The 27,289-nt window shown below is 37.9% G+C and overlaps 1 protein-coding gene across 2 annotated transcripts in view; it reads right to left on the minus strand.

Annotated features, from left to right (window-relative positions):
- Positions 1–27,289, minus strand: part of KYAT3 (kynurenine aminotransferase 3) — a 43,310-nt gene that overhangs the window by 12,769 nt on the left and 3,252 nt on the right. The window contains exons 2-8 of one of the 2 annotated variants that reach the window (XM_016211334.2): positions 25,359–25,458; positions 10,715–10,773; positions 9,979–10,123; positions 7,146–7,295; positions 3,901–3,987; positions 3,001–3,126; positions 2,780–2,900 (exon numbers count right to left, since the gene is read on the minus strand). In XM_016211334.2, coding sequence (XP_016066820.2) covers positions 2,780–2,900; positions 3,001–3,126; positions 3,901–3,987; positions 7,146–7,295; positions 9,979–10,123; positions 10,715–10,773; positions 25,359–25,457 — 787 coding nt within the window. In that variant the 5' untranslated portion in view covers position 25,458. Of the gene's footprint in view, positions 1–2,779; positions 2,901–3,000; positions 3,127–3,900; positions 3,988–7,145; positions 7,296–9,978; positions 10,124–10,714; positions 10,774–15,871; positions 15,891–25,358; positions 25,459–27,289 lie in introns of those variants that run through there. The other variant, XM_087820569.1, reaches the window with a different exon arrangement.

Raw genomic sequence — 27,289 nt, forward strand, 5'->3', positions numbered from 1 at the left:
AATCTAAAAATTTTTAAATAAATTTAACAAAATGATTTAATTAATTGCATAGAATTATTTAATTTAAATAAGTAACAATTTTAAATAAATCAAATAAACCTAAAATAATTTTAAATAAAATAATAATTTAATAAAATTTAATCTAGAAAAAAATCTACCAAAAAATTCATTGTCCATATTGGCCTGATATTGCACTGGGGAAATGACCCAAGACAGAGGTCATCAACAAGACAGGTGAGGTGAACTCTGATGCAGATTTGACCCAGAACCACAGTTTGCTGTGTTAAGACACCACACCTTGCAAATTCCTGGTCTTCTCTGTTTAACATTCTCCCTCATAATTTGATCCTGACCATCAGACCTATAATTCTACTTGTCTTCGGACATCTGTGTCGCACAGACACTGAAACTTAGCAGGACTAAAGCATGAGTCAGGAGTTTCCTCGGCTCAGTTCTTCCCCACAGACCTGTTCCTCCTCCTTACATCTCCGTCTCTGGTTAAGGGCCCGTCACTGCTGAGGGGTCCGGGCTGCAGACCTCAGAATGATTCTTGCCTGTTTCCTTCCTACATTCTAATGACAAACTCTGTGCCCTGTACTTTTCTCTTTCTAAACAACATGCATTTCTCATCTCCACTGCCGGGACCTCTGACTCATTTTAGACCCTCCCCTGCAGCTGGTTCTTACCTTTATAAAACAAATCCAATCCTGCAATCAATTCCCCTGCGTTGTCACACCTTTTGCCGTAGTTCTCAAAGTATGCTCACAAGTACTCTTTCTGGTGATCAAGTTAAAGTGTAGAACTGAAAAAATCAACCAAGTTTTCCTCCACAAAATTTTCTTAAGCATAAATGCTATCACTTATCTAATAGTGAATGCTACCAAGAGTGAAACAAATGAGCATTTAGTAAATGAATATTAATGGCAAAATCAGAAAAACTCCAATGTGTTTATTTTGATAGCTCTTTGTTATGAAAAATATGCATGATTTTTATATTGATTTCTAATTATTTAATTTCCATCAGGAAAATCACTTCTAGTTTCAGGATGGAATGCAATATTCAGAACCACTGACCTGTAAAAAATAACATATATAAATGGAGCCACTTTAAAATGGAGCCAGGGCTGCCATGCCAGATGAACTGTCTTGCAGGTCCTATGCCTCAAATCTTTGGAAAGGTAAAAACAGGACAAAATAACCTTTGGACTGGGCCTAACCAACCTTGTGTCCCAAAGAACTGTTTGCAAAGATAACAAGAAAATAATTATTATGACAACTGGACTGAAAATTAAAAACATTGTTTAAAATTAACATGTTATCTGCACCAATAGAAATGCCTTTCTTCTACTGGTGTAATTATTCCCCTTCACTTACTCATCAATACCCACTGCCTTTGTCTCCTAATCAGAACATTATTTGGGCTTTTGCTTGAATTAATGATCCCAGAATAGCTATTCTTATTGATCTCAATAAATGTTTGTTGCCTCTCACTTTGAAAGGTCATTATATTTTTACACTCAACAGTTTACACTCTATTTTCATATACAATATCCTTCAGAATCACTCTACTTTCCCACAGTCCAATCTGCCAGTTAACAAACCCTTATAATAAACCACTTAGCTTTCTTACGTGGCTTATCTTGATCTTTCAAGCCTTTTTGCCTCAGTATGGTTAGTTTATCTGATAGGAATTTTCTTCCTACTTCTCTCACTAATTACACCTTTTTCTCACTCAAACATCTGCATTCTCCTCCGTGTTTCTACAGCAATTGGTAGTGCACATAGGGATGATTACGATGTTAGCAACAACTATTTGTGTATAAGTGCAATAATTTTTTTTAAAATATGTCTTTATTGATTTTAGAGAAAGGAAGGCAGAGGGGGAGAGAGAGAGAGAGAAAATCAATGATGAAAGAGAGTCATTGATCGGCTGTCTCCTACACGCCTCCGACTGGGGATTGAGCCTGAAACCCAGGCATGTTCCCTGACCGGGAATCGAACCTTGATCTCCTGGGTCCTAGGTCGATGCTCAACCGCTGAGCCATGCGGGCCCGGCAGTGCACTAATTTTTTATTTATGGGTTTCTGTCACAGTGATTTCAGTTATCTTTCCCTTAGCCTTTTTTCACGCATCTGATTCATTTATTCAACAATTACTTTCTGATCATCTACAACATGCAAGACCCTATTCTGGGAACTGAGGATTCAGAGACCAAAACAAACAGAAATCCCTTCCTTCTTGCAGGGTAGGAGTAAAATATATAGATCCTGACATTTGCTTTGGAGGAAAAATCAAAAGAGAACAGAAAAAGGACAGAGCCAATGCTGGAAGGAGAGGCGGAACCATGGTCATATTTGCACTTGCCCTACCTATGCCTGAAAACACATTCCCCTCAGGTGTACACATAGCTCAGTCTCTCACCTCCCTCAGGTCTCTGTTCAGGTGTCAATTTTTATGACCATGGTTCCGCCTCTCCCATGTCTTATGTACCAAGTTATAGCTGGATTCTTGATAAAAAAACAAAAACAAACCAAGGATACGGTTTGGTAGCTTTACAGTGTGATCCAAAATCTCTTCCCTTAAGTTTGTACTGTCTGCCCTTCAATCGGCTCATTAACTCACTCAAGCACCATTGATTCAGATGTCCTCTGTAAGCACTCATACACACAGACACCCACTGCGGAGGTTACACTGAAGCTGTTCTGGGACCCTTTCCAATCAGTTGTTCCACACATGCCCAAATGCATTTAGATTTGTGATTCTACGCAATAATCAGTACCTATTTTTAAATGCTTATTTCCAGTATATACAAGCCATTCATAAACCTCATCACTGATGCAGAGTGTGTCATATTTGATGCAAAGGTCAGCAATTAGTTGGAGTTCCTCTTTGGTGTACACCTGTGCATATTAAAGGAAACAAGAGCAGAGCAATTATTATTCACTGCGTGACAAAAGAATGGATCAGAAGACTGTAGAAACAGATCAAAGACTCACTTACTTTGCCAATGGGGTTATGTGGAGTATTTAGTATAATGGCTTTGGTTTTGGAATTAAATTTACTTGCCAGTTCTTCAGGATCCAATGTCCAGTCAGAACTAGACCATTTTTTCCCATCAACAGGTTTCTAAGCATGAAGAATGAAGATGTGATTTAATTAATTCATGTTTGCTGTCTTACAAATAAATAACCTAATAAAGAAAAAAAGTTAGAGGAAGGAGTGGCAAATCTAACTGAATAAATGACTAACAAAGAAAATAAACAGAAATAACCAAGCTCTAGTCCTGCCTTCAGAGCCCAAGAGGATTCAAGTCTCATGCTTACACCTGTTAAACAGAAAAATGGACTCTGTCCATATTACTAGCTGTTCCAGTGCCCACATCCCCTCAAAGGGACCAGGGGTAACTAGGGTTAACCTGTCTCATACAATAAGACTAGTAGAAGATTCTGTGATCCACCTTAGCGTATTACTTACTTTAAAAAGATTTTTAAAAAGACAATGGTACTATATTATATTCCTAAAGATAATAGTAGAATTAAAAAATCACTGCAATCAGAATTCACCAAGCATTTACTGAGCACCAGCGTTGCCCTGCACTGTCAGTCACTGGAGAGCAGTGCCATAAAAGTGAGTCAGAAACAGTCTCTCACCTGGTGGTGCTCAGTCAAAGGGAGAGACGAATGGCCACAAAAGATAATATTGCATACAATGTGGACGCTAATACAACAGAGACACATGGCAAACACACAATAAATTAACAGAAGCTCCCCTCAGCATTAGTTGTTGATTAACTTCAGCCATAGTAGAGATAATATAATCAAAGTAGAAACTTTATCGGTGGCAAAGTAATTGGCATTTTCAAAACTTCTTAAAGCATGTGAATGATACTGGCAAACTTACAGATCTTAAAGAAATAAAAACAGGTGTTGCTCCAGCCATTCGCACCATGGGCTCATAGCAGTCATAGAAAGGTACTATGACTATGACCTGAAATAAAACCAAATAAGAACACAACATATCAATCGTTGATTCATTTAACAAATATTGTGTAACTACTACCTGTGAGGCACTATGCTACATGCTTAGATGCAGCGGTGAAAACAGTAGGCCTTGCCTTCATGGAACATCCCAGTGGAAGAGACCTTGGGGATAAACTTGCTGGGAGCCTTCACTGGGGTCACTGACCTCTTAGGGAGATCTACAGGTAGGCTTGAGGTGGGGACCCGGGAATCGCATGCCAAGTTTTATATGTACATAGGTAGATTTTTGAGGGGAAAAGGGCCATAGCTTCCATCACATTCTCAAAGGGATGTTCTGGCCAAAAATGTTAAAAGTTTATTTAAATTTCAAGTTAGAAAATAAAATATCAGATGGCAGCAGAAGCCACTATAAAGAAAGAGAACACTGCAATGGTCTCTGTGGTGGAGTGTTAATTTCTAAGAATTATCTTGAGAGTAAGGATGTTTCCCTTTTCCCAAAAGCATCCTGAAACAAAGAGCGGATGCTATAGTTGTTGTCTGATACCACATTTTCCCTCCAGGTGACCTATATCTGGATTCTTTTTTCCCTAGTCCTTGGCATGTACTCCTGGTCCCTTTGCCCCTGCATGGTCTCTCTCAGTCACTCATGGGCTGGCTTTCAGGTCAGTTGGCCAATCCAGCCAGCCCAGTCAGTATCCCTCCCACAAACTGCCAGCCTGGGTCTAGCATCCTGACTTTTGGCTTTTCTATAAAGAGAGTTTAAACACCTAATTTGTAATCAATATAATACACATTCAAGTTTTCTTTCTATCTTTTTTAAGCCTAGCAATATTTCACAAAAATTTCATATTATTGTTAGTTTTAAACATATATATATATATATACACACACATATATATATATATATATCTTTACTGATTTCAGAGAGAGGGAGAGGGAGAGAGAGATAGAAACATCAGTGATGAGAGAGTTGTCATTGATCGGCTGCCTCCTACACGCCCCACACTGGGGATCGAGCCTGCAACCTGGGCATGTGCCCTGACCAGGAATCAAACCTTGATCTCCTGGATCCTAGGTCGATGCTCAACTGCTGAGTCATGCCGGCTGGGCTGTTAGTTTTAATATTTATTATTTTAATGGCTATCAAGAGCCTATTGAATTCTAGAATAATTTTCTTATGGTTTGCTTGTATAAATAACAATGCTATGCCCATTTGTTAGTATGTATAGTTTCCCTATTTTTTAATAGTCTGCTGAATAAATTTAGATGATTGCTATCGTTAAAGGGTATAAACATCTTTACGGTACTTTCTATATATAGCCAAGCTGCTTTTGAAAAATCTGGAAAGAACAATTTATAATTTCACAAGTCAGCAGTAAGTTGTCTTGCTTAACTTTCTATTGGTTAAATTAATGGTCCCTAATTACTGTTCCAAATTCACACATTTTACTGTTTGTATTTCCTATGATGTGAAATACCTATTCAAGGCATTTCTCTTTGGGGTAAAAGGAGGCCCTCGCATCCTAAAGCCCCTTTGCTTATACTAGTCATTCAATGCACACTGCATACCTACTATAAAATGTGCTATGTTAGGTGTTAGGTGTTAGGTACTGCGGAGGACAAAGAAATGAACCAGGAACAAGTTTTTAATCAGTCTGTGAAATAATTCTCAGGGGCTAAGATGACCTATCTTTGTAACCCTGGTGAGAAACATAGTGAGAGCTCAAAAAAGGGAACTGCATTGGGAGGCAGGGAGGTAGAACTGAAAGAATGTACTTGACACTCTTCACTGTGACTGCTTTGCATTTACAATGGGAACAATTCCCCTCTCTCTTTGAAGAATATTTATTGAGCACTCACTACTTTAGGTGCTGGTGGACAGCAGTAAACCAGTTCTCCTGGAACTCAGTCTACTGGGGGGTACTTACAATAAACAAGAAAACAAGGAAGTAAATGAAATCATTTCAGATAGTAATCAATGTTATTACAAAGACAATAAAATAGGTCCATGTGACACAAAGTGACATGTGTGGTTTCAAAAGATTAGATGAAGTGATCAGGGAAGAAAGACTAGAGAAAAGAAGGCCAAGGGCTGAGCTGTGGGATATTCCAACAGTGCACAGGGAGGGAGGGGGCAGCAAACGATTAACAGCATGAAAGTATAAAGCAAAATTTCAACTATTTTTATAGGATTAAAAGAGATTTTTTTATATCAAAGTATGACTGTCCTTCCTTAACACGTTCCTTTTAGCTTATTTTTTTTGTCTGGCATAATACAGGGAATTTGGGACATAAAACAATATAACTCAAAGTTATAGTGGTATTTTATTTTTAATGAAAAAAAGTACAGATAAAGTGCTATAAGAGTTCAAAGAACAGAATTAACAATATAGGTCATGGTGAGCATTTATCCTTCAGACCCAGCTTAAGCAACGCCTCTCTGGAGCCTTCCAGACCTACATGAGGAGAGTCCACCGCTTCTCCCCTTTGTTTCCACCATGACTTAGACGTGCTCCCCTGTGACAAGCACACTGCGCTCCTCTTCACTTGTTTACAAGTCTGTCTCCTCTGCTCGACACAGTCCCTTTGATATACTGTGATGGAAGTGCAAACGAGATTAATTTTCCCCATCACCGCTAGCCCCTTCCACCTGCCTTTATCTAAATAAGCTTTAAAAATAAGAATAAAGAACGTGCAACGAAATGGATGAATCTCACAGACAAAAATGGAAGAAGCCAGATTCAAGAGAAGACAGAAGAGGGGGTATCCCTGGGAGAATATAGGCTAGAAAGGGGCAAAGGGGCGCTGGAAATGTATCTGGTTTGTGGTCACATGGATATATATGCACGCGTGCCCCTGAAAAATAAATACACACTGTAACAGCTGATAGCTCAGCTGATGTTTCTTTTCAGATTTAACCCGCTGAAATGCATTACGGCAGCCAAAGTATGTATACGTATTCTTGGGACGCCCTACATACATGCACACGCACATACGTAAAAATGTATTGACCTGTACATTTAGGGTTTGTGAGCTTTACTGCATATGCATTATATTTCAAAAATAATTAAAAATAAAAAAAGCAGAAAATAAGTAAAACATTCAAAGGCAGGACAAACAATAATGATGAATATAGGTAACGTGATAATGTTAACTGATACTTACTTCATCTCCTTCATCAATTAATCCTTGAATGGCATTAAAAAGAGAGCCATATGCTCCTACTGTCACAAGGATTTCTTTATTTGGATCGATTGTCTTTTGATACAGCTTTTCATATAAGCAGGACAGAGCTTTCACAAGTGATGGATGACCCTGTTGAATAAAAATTTAAAAAAACCTTGAATTATGGGACCTACTTCTTTGAAGTAGTTTGGCTCTAAAGTGTAAAAAAAAATTTTTTTAATATATTTTTATTGATTTCAGAGTGAAGAAGGGAGAAGGAGAGAGAGAGAGAGATAGAACATCAACAATAAGAGAGTCATTGATCGGCAGCCTCCCGCACACTCCCTGCTGGGGATCGAGCCCGCAACCCGGGCGTGTGCCCCGGGGATCGAACCTCGATCTCCTGGATCTTAGGTCGATGCTCAGCCGCTGAGCCATGCTGGTAGGGGTAAAATGTAAAAAATTTTTAAATTTAGGTTTTATAATTATCCAAAAAATTTTGTATTTTTAATCAGCAGTTAATGAAAAAGAATTTTTTGCTATGTTCAGGGGTCCCTAGATGAATGCCATGAAGGCTTGCTAATGATTAAAACTTCCTATTAAATTACTGATTTTAGAATACAAAATTTCAAATTATTTGCTTTGAATAAAAATTGACTTCAACATCTAATATATTTTTGACAATACATTTTGATAGTAATTACATCCCATTTAATTATTTTTGACAGTAATTAAATCATATTGAACAGAGTTGGGTATTTTTCCCAGTTAATATCAGCTGAAAACCTACATTAACCATATATCCCTTGATTCTGTTCCAAGTTACAGGAGAGGTTATTCCAACCAATGGACTAAGAAGAGAGGGGAAAAACAAATTCACCCAAGAAATGCACGTTAGTGTTGACAGCAAATGTGGAAGAAGTGGAACATGATTCACACTGATGGCCACAAGAGCAGGAATCTAGGAGACCAACTTGAAAGTGAGGATCGTGGGGATGGTAAATGCACAAAGTCGGGGGGGGGGGCGCTGACGTCTTCATTAGCTCCCCCTCAACCTTCTCTCCTTCTCTTTCATTTCCCTCCTTTTTCCCCTCCTTGTCTTTTTAGGTATCAAAGTCAGTATTTATTTTTTTTCTATCTAGCATCTACTCTCTCTTTTTGCTTTTGGGGAACCACCCTTGTTTTCTGTCACTTGCGACTGAATGTCCAAGTGCAGGTAACATGTCCTTGTTTGGAAAGCACTTGGGACTGGAGGAATAAAGTAGGTCAGGGTGCAGGAGAAGCGGGACATACTCTAGGTTTGTGAAGTAAAAGGGCCTTATAAGTTGTCCACCCCAGTTCATACAAAGAAAAGGAGGCATATTTTGGTTAAAAATGCATTTACTTTTCTATTCCTTTCAGAATATTGGCTAGTATGTCCCAGACCCTCACTGAGTTAAAATCAATAAAAACAAAGCTATAGCACATTTTTCATATTTTGAAATTAAGACATATTATAATATTAGAGAAACTGGATATAATCAATAATAGAGTAATAGAACATAGGCAGTAAACTAAAAAACAATGGCAAGAAAAAGACCATATAAATTCAAGCTCAAAAAATACACATGAATTGTGGAAAGAGCAAGAGAAGGTTGTCACCACTCCCAGAAATCCAAACTTTTCTTTCAATTTCCTTTCAACACCAGGTCTAACAAATTCTAGCAAAGGGTGATTTGAAAGCAATTATAAACAATAATCATCTTTTCTTAGAATGATAAGGGTCTATGTTTTTAAATATTTTTAATTACAGAAATAATTCATGCTTCATACAATAATTAAATTAGGCAAAAACATGCAAAGAGAAATTATGACTTCTCCTCAACATCACTTCTTCCCTTCCCTGAGGTAACTAATGTCCTCAGCCTGATGAGAGTGCAATACAATTCCCAGTGCTTATACCAATATTAAAAATGTGCTCATATACACTCACACATATTTACAAAAACTGGATGACATGTAAATGATGGGCCTGGCTCTGTTCTAAAAAAACTTTATTTAGAAAATCAGGTGTGCATCAGATTCAGCCACAGGCCATAGCTTGACAAACTCTGCTATGAACCAATTTAGGGAGAACCGTCATTTTAACAATATTTAGTCTTTTAATCCATGAACATCATATATCACTCCATTTAGTTAGGTATTATTTAACTACTTTCAGGAGTTGTTATAGTTTTTAGTATACAGATTTTTACATTTATTTTAAAATTTCAATTCTAAATATTCCATGGTTTTGGATGCTAGCGCATCCAAAATGTATTTAAAACATTTTTACTTTTCAACTGTTCATTTTTAGTATATAGAAATACAATTGATTTTTGTATATTGGCCTGTGTCCTATAACCTTGATCAATTCATTTAATAGGTTGTGGTAGTTTTTGTTGTTGTTTTTGTAGAATCTTTGGATATCCTGGGCATTTAATCAAAGAAGGATGGGGGTTGAGCGGAGGTAGAGTAGAGGAAAGAAGCTAGTTGGAAACAGAGGATGATTAAGAAGCCAGTCCTCAGGCTGCGTGTGAATGGGAAGGAAACACGTCGCAAGAGAACGTCCCTCCCTCCCTTGCTGCCGCAGGACCATTCTCCAGCAACAGCAAAGGAAGGGCCAAGACAGGACTGGGGGGGAGCTGGAAGTAGGGGACAGCTCATCCTAGCAGATGAGGGAAGGGTGGGGCTCCTTGGTTATTAGGTTGGGAGAGTTGATCCCTGAAAGCCAATTACATAGAATTGATAGATGTTCACACACAAGACAAAATAAAACACAAGCTCATGCCCCACGTGGTCTTCCTGTACTTACAAAGCCGCGTGTATACTGATTCATGCTATCAATCGCCGCAACCTTTGATAATTCTTCCTTCACATATGGAGGAGGGGATATATCTGGAAGGCCTTGGCCAAGATTCACAACAGAGGGGTCTGCGGCCAACTTGGTAAATTCAATCCTAAGATGAAAAAAACAAAAACTAATATTAATGAGCACTACATTACAGAACTAACTTTTTATACTTCATAATCTTATAATAAAAGTGAAAAATAAGACCTGCTTCAGATTTATTTAAAAATGAGTTCTCAACAAAAATGTTACCATCTACAAAGTGACTTCACTTAATAAAATGATAGCTGAACAAATAAACGTAAATGTTTCTTACAAATCTCAATTCCATGATGCCCATATTTTAATCATATAGATATTTTTCTCAATCGTACCAGCCCTGCTAGGTTCTCTTATCAACTGCTAGAGACTAGAGCTAATAAGAAAAGTTCATGGATTAGAAGGTAAGTTCCATGAGGGCATCAACCAAATTTGTCTTTTCTCTGCCTATTTCCAGTGCCTAGCATAGGACTTGGCACATTTGGTAAATGAATAAATCAGCGTATGGATCATTAACTTCCTTCCATTTCCATTTAATGGGTGAATTAAAATAAGTTGATTTATTTACTGACCATAGATAAGGCTAAAATTTCCCAAGTAAGGATATAAAAATGTGTAGAAAAAAAACTCACCAAATTATTATTGATTCTAAGGTACTCACCACACATTACTATCAAGGCCTTCGATTCGTTTTGCATTTTTAAATTTCAAAGACATTTTCTGAAAGGCATAAATATTAAAAGAATGTTTACATTTCTTTACTCAAAATTAAAGAATGCCAGAAAATCATGGGTAACCCTTTATCCTATTGTCAACCTGGAAAAAACAGCACCATAAATATAAATGCTAGGCTCCAATAAAAAACTCCGAAGAGGAATTCATCTCCCACCTTCTGTCCTAAGGAGTGCTTTTTCTTACAAACTTTAGATGTTTATCTTCTCACATAAGAACCAAAATATCATCCTCGCCTAAAATATAAAACAATTTAAAGATCTGAAATGTACTAAAGAGAATAATGATAAAAAATTAGTTTAAAACATATCTTGAGTCCGAAGTCCATTTTAGGGAAGATGTACAAACAGTTTCACAAGTAAGTTTCTCCTATGACTGCAAGAAGCACTCAACAAATGATTTTAAAACGACTTAATAAAGGGTTTCACATCATCATCATAATAATAGCTAATGTAAGTGAGTAATGAGTATGTACCAGGCACTGTTCTAAGTATTTTTACATAATTAACTCACGTAAAATTCACAACAACTCTACGTAGTGTTCTCTTATTAGCCATAACTTACACATGCGGAAAGTGAGGTACAAAGAGGGTAAGACTACATAACTTTACACATCTGTCCAAGTTTATAAAAGCTGGCTACATTTAAACCCAAACATATGCAACTCAGGATTTGAACCCAGGCAGTCTGATTTCAGAACACATACTCAGAACTACTTCCATGTACTGTCTTTTACGTAACAAGACCTTCTAAAAATATTATTTGAATGCTGCTTCTTAAGAAAATTATATGAGAGCCCTGGCCAGTGTGGCTCAGTTGGTTGGAATATTGTACCATGCACCAAAAGGTGGTGGGTTCAATTCCCAGTCAGGCCACATACCCAGGTTTCAGGCTCCATCCCCAGTCCGGGTGGGTGCATGCGGGAGGCAACCGATCAATGTTTCTCTCTCCCATTGATGTTTCTTTCTCTCTCTCTGTCAAATCAATAAGAAAAAGTGAGTAAGAAAAAAATTATATTAGACATTAGATTAGTTTTACTTAATATTGAGCAGGCCAGTGGTGTCATAGAAAAATATTCAGGGTTGAAATTATAGTACAGCATACAATTTTTTAGTTCTTCAGATTCTAGAATTAAGTTTATACTATCTCTCAAAAGCATTGAATTAGCTTTGAGTTCATTGTTAACAAGCTGCTGAAAATAAAAAAAATGATTGGCAGCATATTTGCAAAGATTATCCTAATAGCATATTAAAGTAATTTTATTTCAATCTGTGGGGAAGATAATGATAATGGTTATTAAATAGACCATTGTTCTCATTCTATTCCCAATAATGAAGCCAAGAAAAATACCTTTATACTCTCATATTTTTAATCTTTGAAACTCCAGTGAAGTAAATCACATGCAAATTCTCCAGAGGTTCACGTGCCTTCCAGAAGAGCGTTATGATTAAGTGCCCAACTGAACACGATGCTATTCCAGAGACTATAATTATAAAACTAAAAAGTCTCAGAGTGATAGAAAAAGATAGCTTAACAATTGTCCTTTGCCATCTCGGAAAAAAATGTTTAAAACTTAGTGATACAAACACAGAGTACAGATTCACATATTAAGAAGTGAGCAGTCTGCAGTAGATAACTTGGACACAAAATCCAATTTTACTTAAACCATTTAGATAAGTGAGAGCAAACGTATTTTCAGATTGAATTTTCTTTAAAATTTGTGGCTAGAACAGCCTCCTCTCACTACTCTCCCTGCCTACTCTCCTTCTCAACTCTGTGCCTCAACCATTCCAATATTTTAAATATTCTATGTTCTCTCTCACTTCTATAGCTCCATAGGTGATCATTCCTCTACCCAAACTGGTCTTTCTATACCAGCGTTTCTCAACGTCTTTTTCATCAGTGCTGCCCACCCCACCCCACCCCACCCCACCCCACCCGAGTTTAGACATTTCTTCTAACCATCTCCTCCACAGTCCCATTAAGTATTAAGGAATAAAATTTTGTCACATAGATTTGAGCTTGTATGGTCACAAAATATTGTAATAACTAAGGTTTATTTCACCTGCAAGTGCTATTTTTCTCTACCTTCGGGGCAATAAAATTGCAGTTGAGAATATGTGTTCTATACTCAATCTAATTCCTGGTCCCCACCACCCTGGCCCCGCACTTAGCTAACTCCTATTCCACCTGCCACCTTCAGTTCTCAAGTCAGACTTCATTTCTTCCAGAAAGCATTCCATGATCCTCAAGTCAAGGTTAGGCGCTCCTCCCATGAGCTCCTATTAAGTGAAGTACTTCCCAGCATTTACTACACAACGCTGTAATTTTTCCATCTGTTTCATTCCTTAGACTGTAAGCTCTATGAGGACTATTGCTAGCTTGTCTGCTGATGGTCATCTGTATCAATCAGGTTTCTCTAGAGAAACAGAATCAATAGGATGTGCATATACATAGTGACTTATATTAAGGGATTGGCTCATGCAATTTGGGGGGGTTAGCAAGTTCAAAATATGCAGAATAGTCCTAGAGGCTGGAGACCCAAAAAGAGTTGATGCTGCAGCTGGAGTCTGAAGGGAATCTGCAGGCAGAATTCCCTCTTCCTGGGGGCAGGGGGGACCTCGGTGTTTTGTCTTAAGGCCTTCAACTGATTGGATCAGGCCCACCACATTATGGAAGGTAATTTGCTTTACTTAAAGTCTACTGATTTAAATGTTAATCTCATCCAAAAAATACCTTCACAGAGACATTGAAACTGGTGTTTGAACAAATCTCTGGGTTCCGTGGCCTAGCTAATTTCACATATAAAATTAACCATCACTGTGCCCAACATATAGTACTATGCCTAATACAGAGCAAATTTTCAACAAATATCTAATGAATGAATGAAAAAACCCACACATTAGGAGTGGACTTATGGTGTCACTTAGGTACTTAAGAGTGTCAGTTGGTTTAAGTTAATTTGTACTCAGTAACAAATGACACCCAATGTTGCGGTAGCTTAAAAACATAAAGGTTTCTTTCTTTTTCATGTTATATATACATGAAAGGTCAGCTGCTGCTCTGTTCCACGTCACTGTCACTCTGAGACAAAGGCTGATGAAATAGCCTCTACCTGCAGCAGTACTGCCAGTTTCATAGCAGAGGGAATAAAATTCTTAAATTTTCTGCATGGACATACACACAGTACTTCTACTCACATTTTATTGGCCAAAGCGATTTCATGACTAACCCTGACACCAACATGGCAAAAATGAAGTGTAATGAGATCAGTGCTTGTTATAGGTTGAACTGTGTCTCCCACAAAATTCATATATTAGTTACCTTAGAATGTGACCTTATTTGGAAATAGGTTCATTGCAGTTGTTGTAAATTGATATCCTTAGGGTAGACCGTAATCCAGTATAATTGATGTCCTTACAAAAGGGGAAATTTGGAGATAGGCTGGCATACAGGGAGAATGCCCGATGAAGGTGAAGGTGGAGAATGAGGTGATGCGTCTACAAGCCAAGGAACACCCAAGATAGCCAGCAAACCACCAGAAGCTAGTGGAAAGGCATGGAACAGAATCTTCCTCACGTTCCTCAGAAAGAAGCAACCCTGCCAACACCTTGATCTTGGACTTCCATCCTCCAAAAGAGTGAGGTAATACATTTCTGTTGTTTAAGCCACCTAGTCTGAGGTACTTTGTTAAGACATCCCAAGGAAACTACTACAGTGATGAAAATGTGTTAAGACACCCCACAATATCCAAAGGCATCAAGACCAAGCAGTAGGTGCAACTACTCAGTCTGAGAATTACTTTCCAGAGTAAATCCAGTATTAGGAAATTAAAATAAACCTGGAGTCCTATGGGGAATTATGAGCCCCAGCTGTATAACAGGGCATCTATAGGGCCTGTATAATTTATGGACTAGCTAATTCCATGAAGTGGATTCTGCTCCCAGGTAGACTAGTATCTGGCATACATATACTGTTCTGCTGTTATAAATACCAACTGCTAGTGAAATAACACGATTTTTTAATTTTTTTTTGAGGCTGGAAAGTGCAGTTCTACAAAATTACCACTAGATGCCACTCTTGGCAGACATGAGAAAAGCTCCTCGTTACTAAGTCTTTAAACTGTTTACAGCAATGGTGCTGGAACAAGGAAAGTTTGGAAAGACAAAATATATACATATATATATACATATATAAATATATATACCATTTTTCCAAGACCCGAGCACACTAAAGTTTCAATTGTATATATTTTGAGGACTCTGCCTGTAAGACCTGATGCATTTAGGTGGGATAGAACATGTGTACAAAGTCTTCTCAAATGGTAGGCTGAAGCTGGGGAAATCAAGGCTGTTGATATCTAGGAAGCATGGGCCATGAGTCAAGTGTAAGAAAGAAGGAGTGCAAGAAAAGGCCAGGAACAGAAATAACACAGCTACTGGTTGGTGACGTGAAGGTAATAATCAGGAGTGAGAAGTAGATGGATTCAAGTACTTCAAGATTAGGCGGAGCAGAAAGTGAGCGTCTACGTAATGGGGAGCCCTTTAATGTGGTGCTTGCCAGCTGGGGTAGCCAAAACAGCTACTATCTGTTAACTCTAGGAATTATAACCAGCTGGGGTCTTAGAGGCCTTTTGGTTATCCTTTATAATTAACCTTTAAGATAAGGTCTTACTCATAGCAGCACACGTGTGAGAGCTGAAATAGATTTTGAGAAGGGCAGTAACTTGCCCGAAGCCCACAGCTCGTTAGTCCTAGAGCTTTAAGAAGCGTGCCTCTATCAGGAGATGGAGTCCTGAGTACAGCACAGCCACCTTGGGACCACTCTGCCAAACACTGAAAATAAAAACTGGTTTTGTGTTGTTTGGCACTTTGCCAATATAAAACAAAAGTTTTATTGATTGAATTATTACTTATAACTGTGTGTCCCTGAAGTGGCTTCAGGTTCATGATTTTTCTGTTTAAGTCATGAACATGAAGACATTGAGTTCCAAACACATTCCAAGAAAAGCACTTTATGAACATCTGAAATGGAATATGTTATCTTTACTGGCCATGACCCTTCCCGAAACTTTGCTGGGATCCACCTTTGTTTTTCCAGCTGTGCCTGAACTGAAGCTCCTCTGCGGGGCACGTGTCCTGAAGACCTTCCAGACCCCCAACCTCTGGAAAGGTGAGCACATCCAGGGGATCGCGGAGAAGCTGGGCTTGGTGTGTGTGGGCCGCGCTGGTCACCACCCAAAGGGCTACATCTCGGGCTTGCCCATCCTGCAGAGGTACCAGGACATTCACCTGGTCAAGGAGCCAGTAAAGAACGAGATCAGCGCCACGCACATCAGGAGGCCCTTGGGCCACGGGCAGAGCGTGAAGTACCCGCTCCCAGACGCCGTCCTCCCGACATCACGGACCACGACCTCTATTCCAGGGACAGAGCCTGGAAGGCAATAGCCCCCAGAACAATGAAGGAGCGGCCAGCTAGGCAGGGCCCTCCACTTCTCCACCAAGAAAGCCATTAAGGTCCCTGTTTTCCTTTTTTTTCCTTTTTCCATTTTTCATTTGTTTTAGTTCAACAATGATTTTACTTCTGAGAAGTCTTCTGTCCCAAGAAGAAATACCTTCTTCCAGGAAGAGCAAGTGTTTACATCGCAAGGATGGACATTTATCAAAGAATTTAAAATGGTGCGGCAGGTCATTAGGAGTAGGCAGGAGCTCTCAGACCCTTTGGGTGAAGAGGCCTTCTCATTTCTAAAATGGTAACTGTGACATGCACATCGAAGGCGGTTCTGCGCATGGCAGAATCCCCTGTGGGTCACATCAGAATTGCCCACAATGCATTTTTTAACTAGGACCAGGTGCAGCGCACTGGTGTTGGTGAGATTTCACAGGATGCCAGTTACCAATCGGGCTTTGTCAACACCATGTTTCAAACAAAATAATACTAACTGAGGACTTAAAAAGTTGGAAGCAGCACTTTGCTGATTTACATCGAATATTCAGTTAAGAACCTTGATCTGCCTGCTTACTGGCCATTATAAAATTTAAACTAAACTCTTTCTAAGTAGTGATTCTCAAACAATATTTTTGATACAGCAGATATTTTTAACACAGCTATTCTATAAATGCCCGGGCTCTTGGTTTCCGGGATTCTAAAAAGAAAAAAAAAAGAATTAGGTATTTATAGTTGCAATCACTTTTTAAAAAAATATTTTACCTTTTCTCTTAAGAGTATCATAAATGTTTTATGAATTTTCTTAGTCATAAAATTTTCACTTTGAATTAGTACTTAATATTTCAGGTTGATCATGTACACTTTGCTCACTCATTCCCCTATTGTTGGGATATTTGCTCTTCCCAGTGTTTTGCAATTGCAGGTCATGAGTACCTACTGTGCACTTAATTATATGGTGCCTGCTCTGTTTCCTTTAGTTTTAAAGTTTGAAGTGGATGGTGAATGCCCTACTGTAACATAAGTATTAATTATCACAAGAAAAATGACAAATATGTTCATTATTATAGTCATCTAATTCAATCTAAACTAACCAAACACAATAACTTTTGACTCACTTTTATGGAATTTCATATTAATATATAATGTAACATATATATTTTTTCATAGTCATAAAGTTTTTACTTTTAATTGGTAAGTAATAAATACTTTCGGGTGATCATATATTTTATATATATATATGCTATCAAACTTTATAGGCATGTATATATACCTATATATGGAGATATGTAGATAATATTCCAGACTCTTATTCGGCCGAGAGCACCAGAGGAATCTACATAGCCAACCTTTACTAAAACCAACCTTACCTTGCGTCCTGAGACCCTGTTTCCTTTGTTTTGTCATGTCTCTACAAAGGTACTGTTCTTGGTTAGGGTGCACTAACCACCCCTTCGAGTTACTCACCACTGAGTTCTGTGTGTATGTGCCCAAGCACATGCTAATAGTAAATAATAGTAGTAAAACTCTGTTTTACTCTTGTTAGTCTGACTTTTGTCAGCCTGATTTGCAGGGCCTCAGCCAGAAAACGTAGCAGGGTAGAGGAAAAAGTTGTATTTTTTTCCTCCCATACAATATCATTCAGTGGCTCAAATATCTCTTAAATAGTGAGCCACAGATCAGGAGAAAGTATTTTCAATGCATGATGTGTCTCTCTCACATCGATGTTTGTCTCTCGCCTCTCTTACTTTCTCCCCCTTGCTCCCTTCTGCTCTCTCTAAAACAAAATAAAACAAAATGGAAAAAATATCCTTGGGTATTTTTTCAAAAAATACAAAAAACAGCATGGTACTGGCATAAAAACAGACATATAGATCAGTGGAACATAACAGAGAGTCCGGAAATAAATCCATGTCTTTATTACCAATTAATATTTTACAAAGGGGCCAAGAACATACAATGGGGCAAAGACAGTCTCTTCAAAGAACGGTGTTGGGGAAACTGAACAGGTACATGCAGAAAAATGAAACTAGACCACCTTCTTACACCATACACAAAAATAAACTCAGAATGGATTAAATGTAAGACTCAAAACCATAAAAATCTTAGAAGAAAATAGAGGCAGTAAAATCTTAGACATTTCTCATAGCAATATTTTTTTCTGCTATATCTCCTCAGGCAGGGGAAACAAAAAAAATAAATAAATGGAACTACATCAAACTAAAAAGATTTTGCACAGGGAAGGAAACCATCAACAAAATGAAAAGATAATCCAGTGAACGGCAGAACATATTTGCCACTGATACATCTGGTAAAGCGTAAATATCCGAAATTTATAAAGAACTTATACAATTCATCAGGAAAAAAACCCAATCCAATTAAAAAATGGGCAAAGGACTTGCATAGACACTTCTTCCAAGAGGACATACAGATGGCCAATAGACATATGAAAAGATGCTCAACGTCACCAATCATCAGAGAAATGCAAATTAAAACCACAATGAGATATCACCTCACACATGTCAGAATAGCTATTATCAATAAATCAACAAACTACAAGTGCTGGCGAGGGTGTGGAGAAAGGGAACCCTTACACACTGTTGGTGGGAATGCAGACTGGGGCAGCCACTGTGGAAAGCAGTATGGCGTTATCTCAAAAATTAAAAATGGAGCTGCTTTATGACCCAGCAATTTCACTTCTGGGAATATATCCAAAGAAACCCAAGACACTAATTCGAAAAATATATGCACCCCTTGTTCATTGCAGTTATTTACAATAGCCAAGACATGGAAGCAGCCCAAGCGCCCATCAGTAAATAGATGCATGAATTTAAAAAGTTGTGGTACATTTACACAATGGAATACTACTGGGCCATAAAAAAATTTTGAAATCTTACCCTTTGCGAGAGCATGGAGGGACCTGGATACTATTATGCTAAGTCAAATAAGCGAGTCAGAGAAAAACAAATACCATATGATATCACATATATGTAAAATCTAATGAACAAAATTAACAAACAGACTCATAGATACAGAGAACAGACTAACAGCCATCAGTGGAGAGGGGCTTGGGGGGCTGGGTGAAAAAGGTACAGACATTAAGCAAAAAAAAAGGGGGGTGGGGGAAGGTAAGAGAGGGTAAAGGGGGGATAAATGGTGATGGAAGGAGACTTGACTTGGGGTGGTAAACACACAATACAATATACAGATGATGTATGATAGAATTATATACCTGAAACCCATATAATTTTGTTAACTAATGTCACCCCAATAAATTCAATAGGAAAATAAAATAATAAAATAAAAAGCTGCCAGGGTATTTTCTTATAAAAACTGAAGACACTCAAAAATACAACCCAGCAATCAGTCTCCTTGGTATTTACCCAAAGGAGTTGAAAAATCAAGTTCATATAAAATCCTGCATACAGATATTTATAGCAGCTTTATTCATAATTGCCAAAACTTGGAAGCAACAAAGATAGCCTTCAGTAGATTAATGGATAAAACTGGGCTACATCCAGACAAGGAATGCTATTGAGTGCTAAAAAGAAATGAGCTACCAAGCAAAGAAAAGACCTGGAGAAACCTTAATGGCAAAATCATGGAGAGACTGAAAAGATCAGTGGTTTCAAGGGAGTGGGGGTAGAGGATGGGAGAGAAATGAACAGGTAGAAGACAGGATTTTTAGAGCAGAGAAACTATTTCTCTGATAGTATAAAGGTGGATTCACGTCATTGTACATTTGTCAGAACCCATGGAATGTACACCACCAAGAGTGAACCCTAATGCAAACTAAGGACACTGGGTGACAATAAGGTGTCAGTGTAGGTTCATTGATATGTACCACTGTGGTGGCAGATACTGATAATGGGGGAGGCTATATATGTTGGGGTTCAAGGGCATATACCAGAGCTCTGTAGTTTCTGCTCAATTTTGCTCTGAACCTATAATGCCCTCAACATGGTCTATTAAAAGTTTTAAAAAAAAATTTTTTTTAAGTAGCCAGGGTATTCTGCAATCATATCTTCTTTCTCCCTTTGGAAAAAAATGCTTCTCAAGCCAGCAGACTATAAAATTATCTCAGACTTTGGATGTTTTCCAAGGTAGGACTATACATTTAGAAAACCAGACGAAATTACATTCTTCTGCCACTTGATGGCACAAGAAAATAACAATGCTGGTGTAATGGTGGAAGAACTGAAAACTGATGTAGAAATGCAAAGTAGGGGCTACTGACTTAAGACACAAAAGGGGAAACTGCAATCATAATGAACGCTAAGACACACACACTTAGCTGGGACTTTTAAGCAACATATACTTACTTTATTTTACAATTACTTGTGCTTGATATGTTTGTAGCTCTTTGATATTTGTTGACTAAACAAGTGAGTGAGCCGGCCAGCGTTGCTCAGTGGTTGGGTGTCAACCTATGAACCTGGAAGTCAAGGTTTGATTCCTGGTCAGGGCACGTGCCCGGTTGTGGGCTCGATCCCCAGTAGGGGACGGGCAGGAAGCAGCCCATTGATGTTTCTCTCTCTCTCCCTCTCCCTTCCTCTCTGAAGTCACTAAAAATAGTAATTGGTAGGCATGCAAACTTGGGTTCCAGAGTTTTGATTGACTTCCCTCCAATCCGTGGAAAACCGGTTTGCCTTCATTTGCAATTCAATTCCTTTATTATGTAAAAATTTGTGGTTTTGACTTTTCCTTTGAACTGGTTATAACTTCAGCTTTGTTCTTTCGAATTACAAAAGTAAAATAAAAATCTTTAATACATGTTCACTTTTATATTTGTATGAGTCATGCTTTTGCCTTTTCCTGAAAATTGCCTTTCAACAATACTTGAGAGAAACAAGCTTGTTGGAAACAAGGTTTCCTCTAAACCTGCCAACTGAATGCACAGCCAGAATACCAGGAAATGGAGTTGAGGGGAGGCAGAGTAAGCCACCCCCATGGAGGCCTTTGGGATATTGATTCAGGTTATTTTTAAGAAAAGACTCAGGAAAAGTCAAGCTGCCTAAAAGGATTTAGATAGAAGACCTGCCCCAGGGAGGGAGACATCATAAATAAGTATAGCTTAATATAAAGTGTGACAGGGAGGAAAAAACTAGCAAGGTCCTCTCTTGCCAGCAAACACTTATCTACCAAACATTTGCTTTTCCATCTCCATGTGACAGTCAGGTTTATAACAATCAGGACAATTCATGGAAATCTGGACTTGAGATTGAGAGAGGTGGTTTCCGCTGGGCACTTATATGCAGAAGAGAGATAAAGTAGATCTGGAGAAAGCCTATGCACAGCCCAGCTAAGCTCTGTGCCCTGGAATATCTTTTTTTTTTTTTAATCCTCACCAGAGGGTATTTTTTCCATTGCTTTTCAGAGAGAGTGGAAGTAGGGGGGGGCAGGGAGAGATAGAAACATCAATGTGAGACGCGTCGATTGGTTGCCTCCCACTAACCTGCTGACCAGGGCCAGGGATTGAGCCCAAAACCAAGGTACTTGCCCTTGGCCAGAATCAAACCCAGGACCCTTCAGTCCCCAGGTGGACTCTCTAGCTACTGAGCTAAACCATCTAGGGCTATGCCTACATTCTAATTAAAATTTCCAAGGTTGTTTAATGCAAAGAGCTTTCAAACCAGATCAATCTTAGTTCAAAATTAAACATCAAAACTATATGAATGGTGTGACAGTAGACAGGTTACTTAACTTCTCTGAAACTCAGTTTCCTCATTTGTTAAAAAGAAAAAATGAATGCCTACCCCGTGTAATTGCTATGATGATTAAATGAGTTAAATCCATAGTGGAAAAACAAAGTTCTTGGTACATACCATTTACTCAAAGATTAGGACCCACTCAGAAGGTGGAAAAGATTCTCTTAGATAAGCAGGACAAGTAACTTTATACTACAGGGAGTAAGGAGATTGTTGCATATAGACTAAAGGTATAATAGATTATGTTTTCATATCAAAAAAGAGGGCTGTGATTTCTTTAGGGAAGGACAGACTGAAGGAGGGAAAGTTTTTGTTTTAGGTGCTATAAAATAAATGTTTTTGTGTTTCTCTGGTGGGCATGTACATTTTAGATATCCTTATTTTTTTTTTAAATTAATGAACTATTTTTTAGAGCAGTGTTAGGTTTGTAGCAAAATTGAGTGCAAAGTACAGAGTTCCCGTATACTCCCTGCTCAGCCCCACATACACACACCACCATCTCCCATCAGAATGGTACATTTGTTACAACTGATGGCCAACATCGACGCCTCATCAGGTGTCCATGGTTTACATTAGGTCTCATTCCTGATGGTCTACTTTCTATGGGTTTTGACAACTGTGTTACAGACATCCACCCTTAGAGCATACAGAATAGTTTCCCTGAGAAGTCCACCTAGGAAGGCTACTTTGAAGATAAGTAGACAACAGGTTATTAATTGGAGAAGCATAGAAAACCAATGGGCTACAAATTGCAATTTGAATGTCTACACCTCATGTGAAGACTAGTCTAATAAAGGGTGACACTATTAGGTACCAGGAGTCAGTGCTCCACAAGACCTCTCAAGAACAATTATTTCCTCCTTCCTTCCTTCTTCCCTCCATCCATCTACCCACCCACCCACCCATCCACTCATCCATTCATCTCTATTTCATCTACTAGTTTGTTCTTTGACTTCCTGGCACTAGAGGATAATATATCTATACCTTTAAGATGTAGGTGCCAAAACGGGACAGATAGTGATTTTCATCCTAGGTTCATCTTGGTTTTTTCTTGCTGTATGGCAGTGATATTTTCCCTTAACATTTAAAATAGTATTTATTTAAAATTAAAGAAGTAATACAAATGTTTTTTTTGGGGAGGGGGAGCACAAATGATCCAGATAAAGTGCAGCCCATCACCCATTACATTCCCTTCCTCACAGGTAACCATTACATTAAGTTTTCAATGACATTAATCATTGGATGAGAAGGATTTTCTTGTGAAAATAGATTTACAGTAAGCAGTCAGGCTGGTTCTGGTAAGTCATTCTTGATTTAAACTTACCACTACTACTCTATAACACTGAGCAGTCTGCATTATCATTTGCCCAATAGGAGGAAGAACACGATTATCTGTGTGACTATTTTAATTGCAAAGGTTCTGACCAAATGTAGGGACCCTTCTGATGTGATTGTTTTATATATATATATATATATATATATATATATATATATGAATATTTTATGTGTTTATATATACACACACACACACATATATATATACACACACACACATATATATATGGTTTTTATTGATTTCAGAGAAAGGAAGGGAGAGGGAGAGAGAGATAGAAACATCAACGACAAGAAAGAGAATCATTGATCAGCTGCCTCCCACACACCCCAACTGGGGATCGATTGCTAAAGATGGAAAGGGTTGGCCCTGGCTGGTGTGGCTCAGTTGGCTGAGGGTTGTCCTGTGCACTGAAAGGTTGTTGGTTCAATTCCCCATTAGGGCACATGCCCAGGTTTTGAGCTCGATCCCCGGTAGGGGGTGTGCAGGAGGCAGCCAATTGATGTTATGCTCTCACATTGATGTTTCTCTCTCTTTCTTCTCCCTCTCCCTTCCTCTCTCTCTAAAAATCAATAAAAATCTTAAAAGTAAAGATGGAAAGGGTTGAATTCTATGCCACATAATCTGCAAGTATTAATAAAGCATTGTCAGTGGTTGTTACATTAGAATGTACATTAGAATCACCTGGAAAACTTTTTCAAAATACACTGCAGACTTATAGAATGAGATTATCTCAGGATGGGTCCTGGGCAGGTACATTCTAACTGAGCTCCACAGATAAGCATTCTATACACACAGCCTTAATTTAATACCATGACTTTATCTGATCACCCTGAGTGATCGTATCTATTTCCTTAGCTTCAACCTCTACATGGAGGGCTTGAACTAAGATAGCCATGGTGGTAACAAAGATGACAGTTAGAACCCAAGGCATTTATGAGGTAGAATCATAGTATTTAAACATAGAAGAAGTTGACGACGGTTTTAATGAAAATTCAAACTTAACATAAAAGTTGAGAGATTGCTATTCACCCATTTTTGACCTAAAAAATGACAATTTCACATGATTCAATATAATATAAAACACTCATATACATGTTACCCAGATTCAATAATTATCAAGATTTTGCCTCATTGGCTTCATCTTTCCCCCTATTTTTCCTTTTAATTTTTATTGCTGAATAATTTTAAAGTAGATCCTGGACCTTAATTCATTTTACCCATATATACTTGGCATATATCTCTGTAAAATATCAAGCCTCTTATATAACATTAATGTCATTATCACACCTAATTAAAAAGAATTCCTCTGTATCATCTGATACCCAATTTACACATTCACATTTTTCTGATTATCTTTAAAAATCTTTTACACTTTGATCAAATGAAGCGAGTTCCTCAATAAGGTCAACACATAGTTTTGGTGGTTGTGGTTCTTAAGCCTCTTTTCATCTCAGGGCAGTCTTCCAAACACCCCTCTTCTACTTTTTTCTCATGCTATTGACTTGTTGAAGAAACTGGGTCAGTTATCTGCCCTAGGTTATAATAGTCAGGGTGGTAACAAAAAGATTTGTTTACTTTTCCATGATGTCATATAACCTGGTCCTCAATCTGCCATATTTCCTCTAATCTTGAAGTTGCAGGGTCTGAACTTATAGTCACTATAATATCCTTTCTTGAGTACACAGAGACCACCCTTTAGAGCGTGAGAGCTAGACCAGGGTGAGTATGGTATCTTGGTTACAACACTTTCAAGCTGTGTGACCTTGGGCAAGTTACTAAACCTATCAAAGCCTCCGCTTTTTCATTTGTAAGACAGGAATGTAACATTTCATAACCTGAAGAGTTCTGTGAAGATAAAATGAGATAACGAATCCACAATGCCCAATACTAGGCCTGATAGACAGGCAAACAGTTGCTCAGTGAATGTCAGTTCTCGTCAATGACAAGAGATGACTTCAGCTTATATAACAGAAATACTCATTTCAATAAAATAGCTATGAAATACCCAAAAAGCTGTACTTTTTTTTTGACATCACAGAATATGTACAATACGTTATCTCTAAGTGATTAAGCACAATACCTACAGCAGAGGTGGAGAGTCTGAAGATTTTTGACGCATGAGTTGTCTTCAGGAATTTAGCTCTACTGCCAAGGGAATAGAGTCTCCTCTGAGCCAAAAACATGCTACGGGATAAAAGAAAAACTTTTACAGGGAGTGAATATATGATACTTACATTGCTATCAGACAATTATAGCAAGCTGATAGACCATAAGCTTATATCAAATATATAAAAAAAGTTTTGATAGTTTTTCTTCTCTGCGATATAATCACTGCAATCACTCTAACAAAATCCTCTTATACAAATTTGTAACATCTGTAAGGATGTTGTAAATTAAAAAAAATAAGGCTCTAACTTCGTCAAGGGCATTAAGTAAAAGTTCCATTTCTAGTAGCTATAAAATCCAGAATTTTTCAGTCTAAAAACTATTTAGAATTGTCTGGATAACAGTTACTAGTAAAAGCATGATCTGTAACAGTAAAGTGGCTAAACACAGGTTATTTAGAAAGTTGCTTGAAAAGGATTATATCAGGTCCCTGATGAATACAAATATATGAATGAATCTTAGGTTATTTTCTCATATGGTACTTCCCTCAACAAATCCATAGCTAGGAAGTTATTTCAATAGATTCCAGTTACATAACCAGCATGCATTCTAAGTTACTTCTCTACCTGTAAAGAAATCATTAACAATCATAGGTAGGGAGATCAAAGCAATATGAAATTCTGTTATTCTGCTGCCACTCAGAAGTGGGAGCAAACTCAGCTTTCTAAAGACATTCAGGCAAACAGACACCTCTCATGAGGTTTTGCTCTGCGAATGTTGTATCAGGGGATGGCATTTCCTAGCTCTCTGAGCAAACTTTAAAAAAGAGACAGACTAGGAGAATTCAAAGGGACACTGAAGCTAGCTATAAATCTCTTTGAGTTACCAAATGTTAAGGTTACAAAAAGTTTTAGGTACAAAAAATAATATATTGGATGTTTCTTTAAAAGTGAAATATAAAATCCTGACTGTGTGATTAAAATCTCAGCTTAAATGACAGCCCCTTAGCCATTCTATCTCACATCAGCCTATTTTAATTCTCTGCAAAGCTTTTGTGTGTGTTTGTTTGTGTGGTTGGCCACTAACTCACTTATTCACAAATTTAAAACATAAACTCCATGAGCAGGTGTGTTGAGTTCACCACTGTATTCTCTGGCATATAGTAGGTATTCAATAAATAAAAGTATTAAAAGACTGAATGAATTCATAAAATCGCATTATAAATTAATGATTTAAGTGGATTATTTATAAGTCAGGTTATAAAATATTGATTCCTTTTATAAAGCAGTAACTATCCCTTATATTTTATGTCTTTCAAGTCAAAGACCAGGTTTTCTTAAATCAAGACTTGCCTATTTTTGTGTCACTAATTGTTCCTTTCAGGAGTAAAATATTAACTGGATTAGGCAGTAGGGTATTTTTAAGGAAAATTACCAAACGACAGGAACTATACAGAGAGCAATCTTCATTCAGTATCATGGAGTTATTTGATTTAAGACAATTTTCCCCCCACAAATAAACATCTATCTATTTAAATTCAGCCTAATTTCTTTGGTATTAAGCAAAATATAAGCAAAATGCTTTCTTGCAAGTAGACAAATGAGAGAAACCTCTTTTACTTTCTTGAGATAAACTGGGGGGAAACCGGACTAGGAATCAGGATACCGGGATTCTAATCCTCACTCTTGATTTTTTTTAAAAAAAAGTTTCTATCTTCAGACAAGTCCCAGACTCTTGTTGTGTCTCAGTATTCCCATATTTCAAAACAGATGAATGAATGAATCCTTGGATTGAAGGTAATCTCAGAAGGTACTGTAAGTCACTGGCTGATCATGCCCGACCTTAGACTGCAGCTCTCGGGAGACTTCACCCAAGGTTGGGTGAACCATGCCCCCTGGCTACCAGGCCT

The sequence above is a fragment of the Miniopterus natalensis genome, chromosome 9, assembly GCF_054644295.1.
Source record: "Miniopterus natalensis isolate mMinNat1 chromosome 9, mMinNat1.hap1, whole genome shotgun sequence".
Classification (NCBI taxonomy): domain Eukaryota; kingdom Metazoa; phylum Chordata; class Mammalia; order Chiroptera; family Miniopteridae; genus Miniopterus; species Miniopterus natalensis.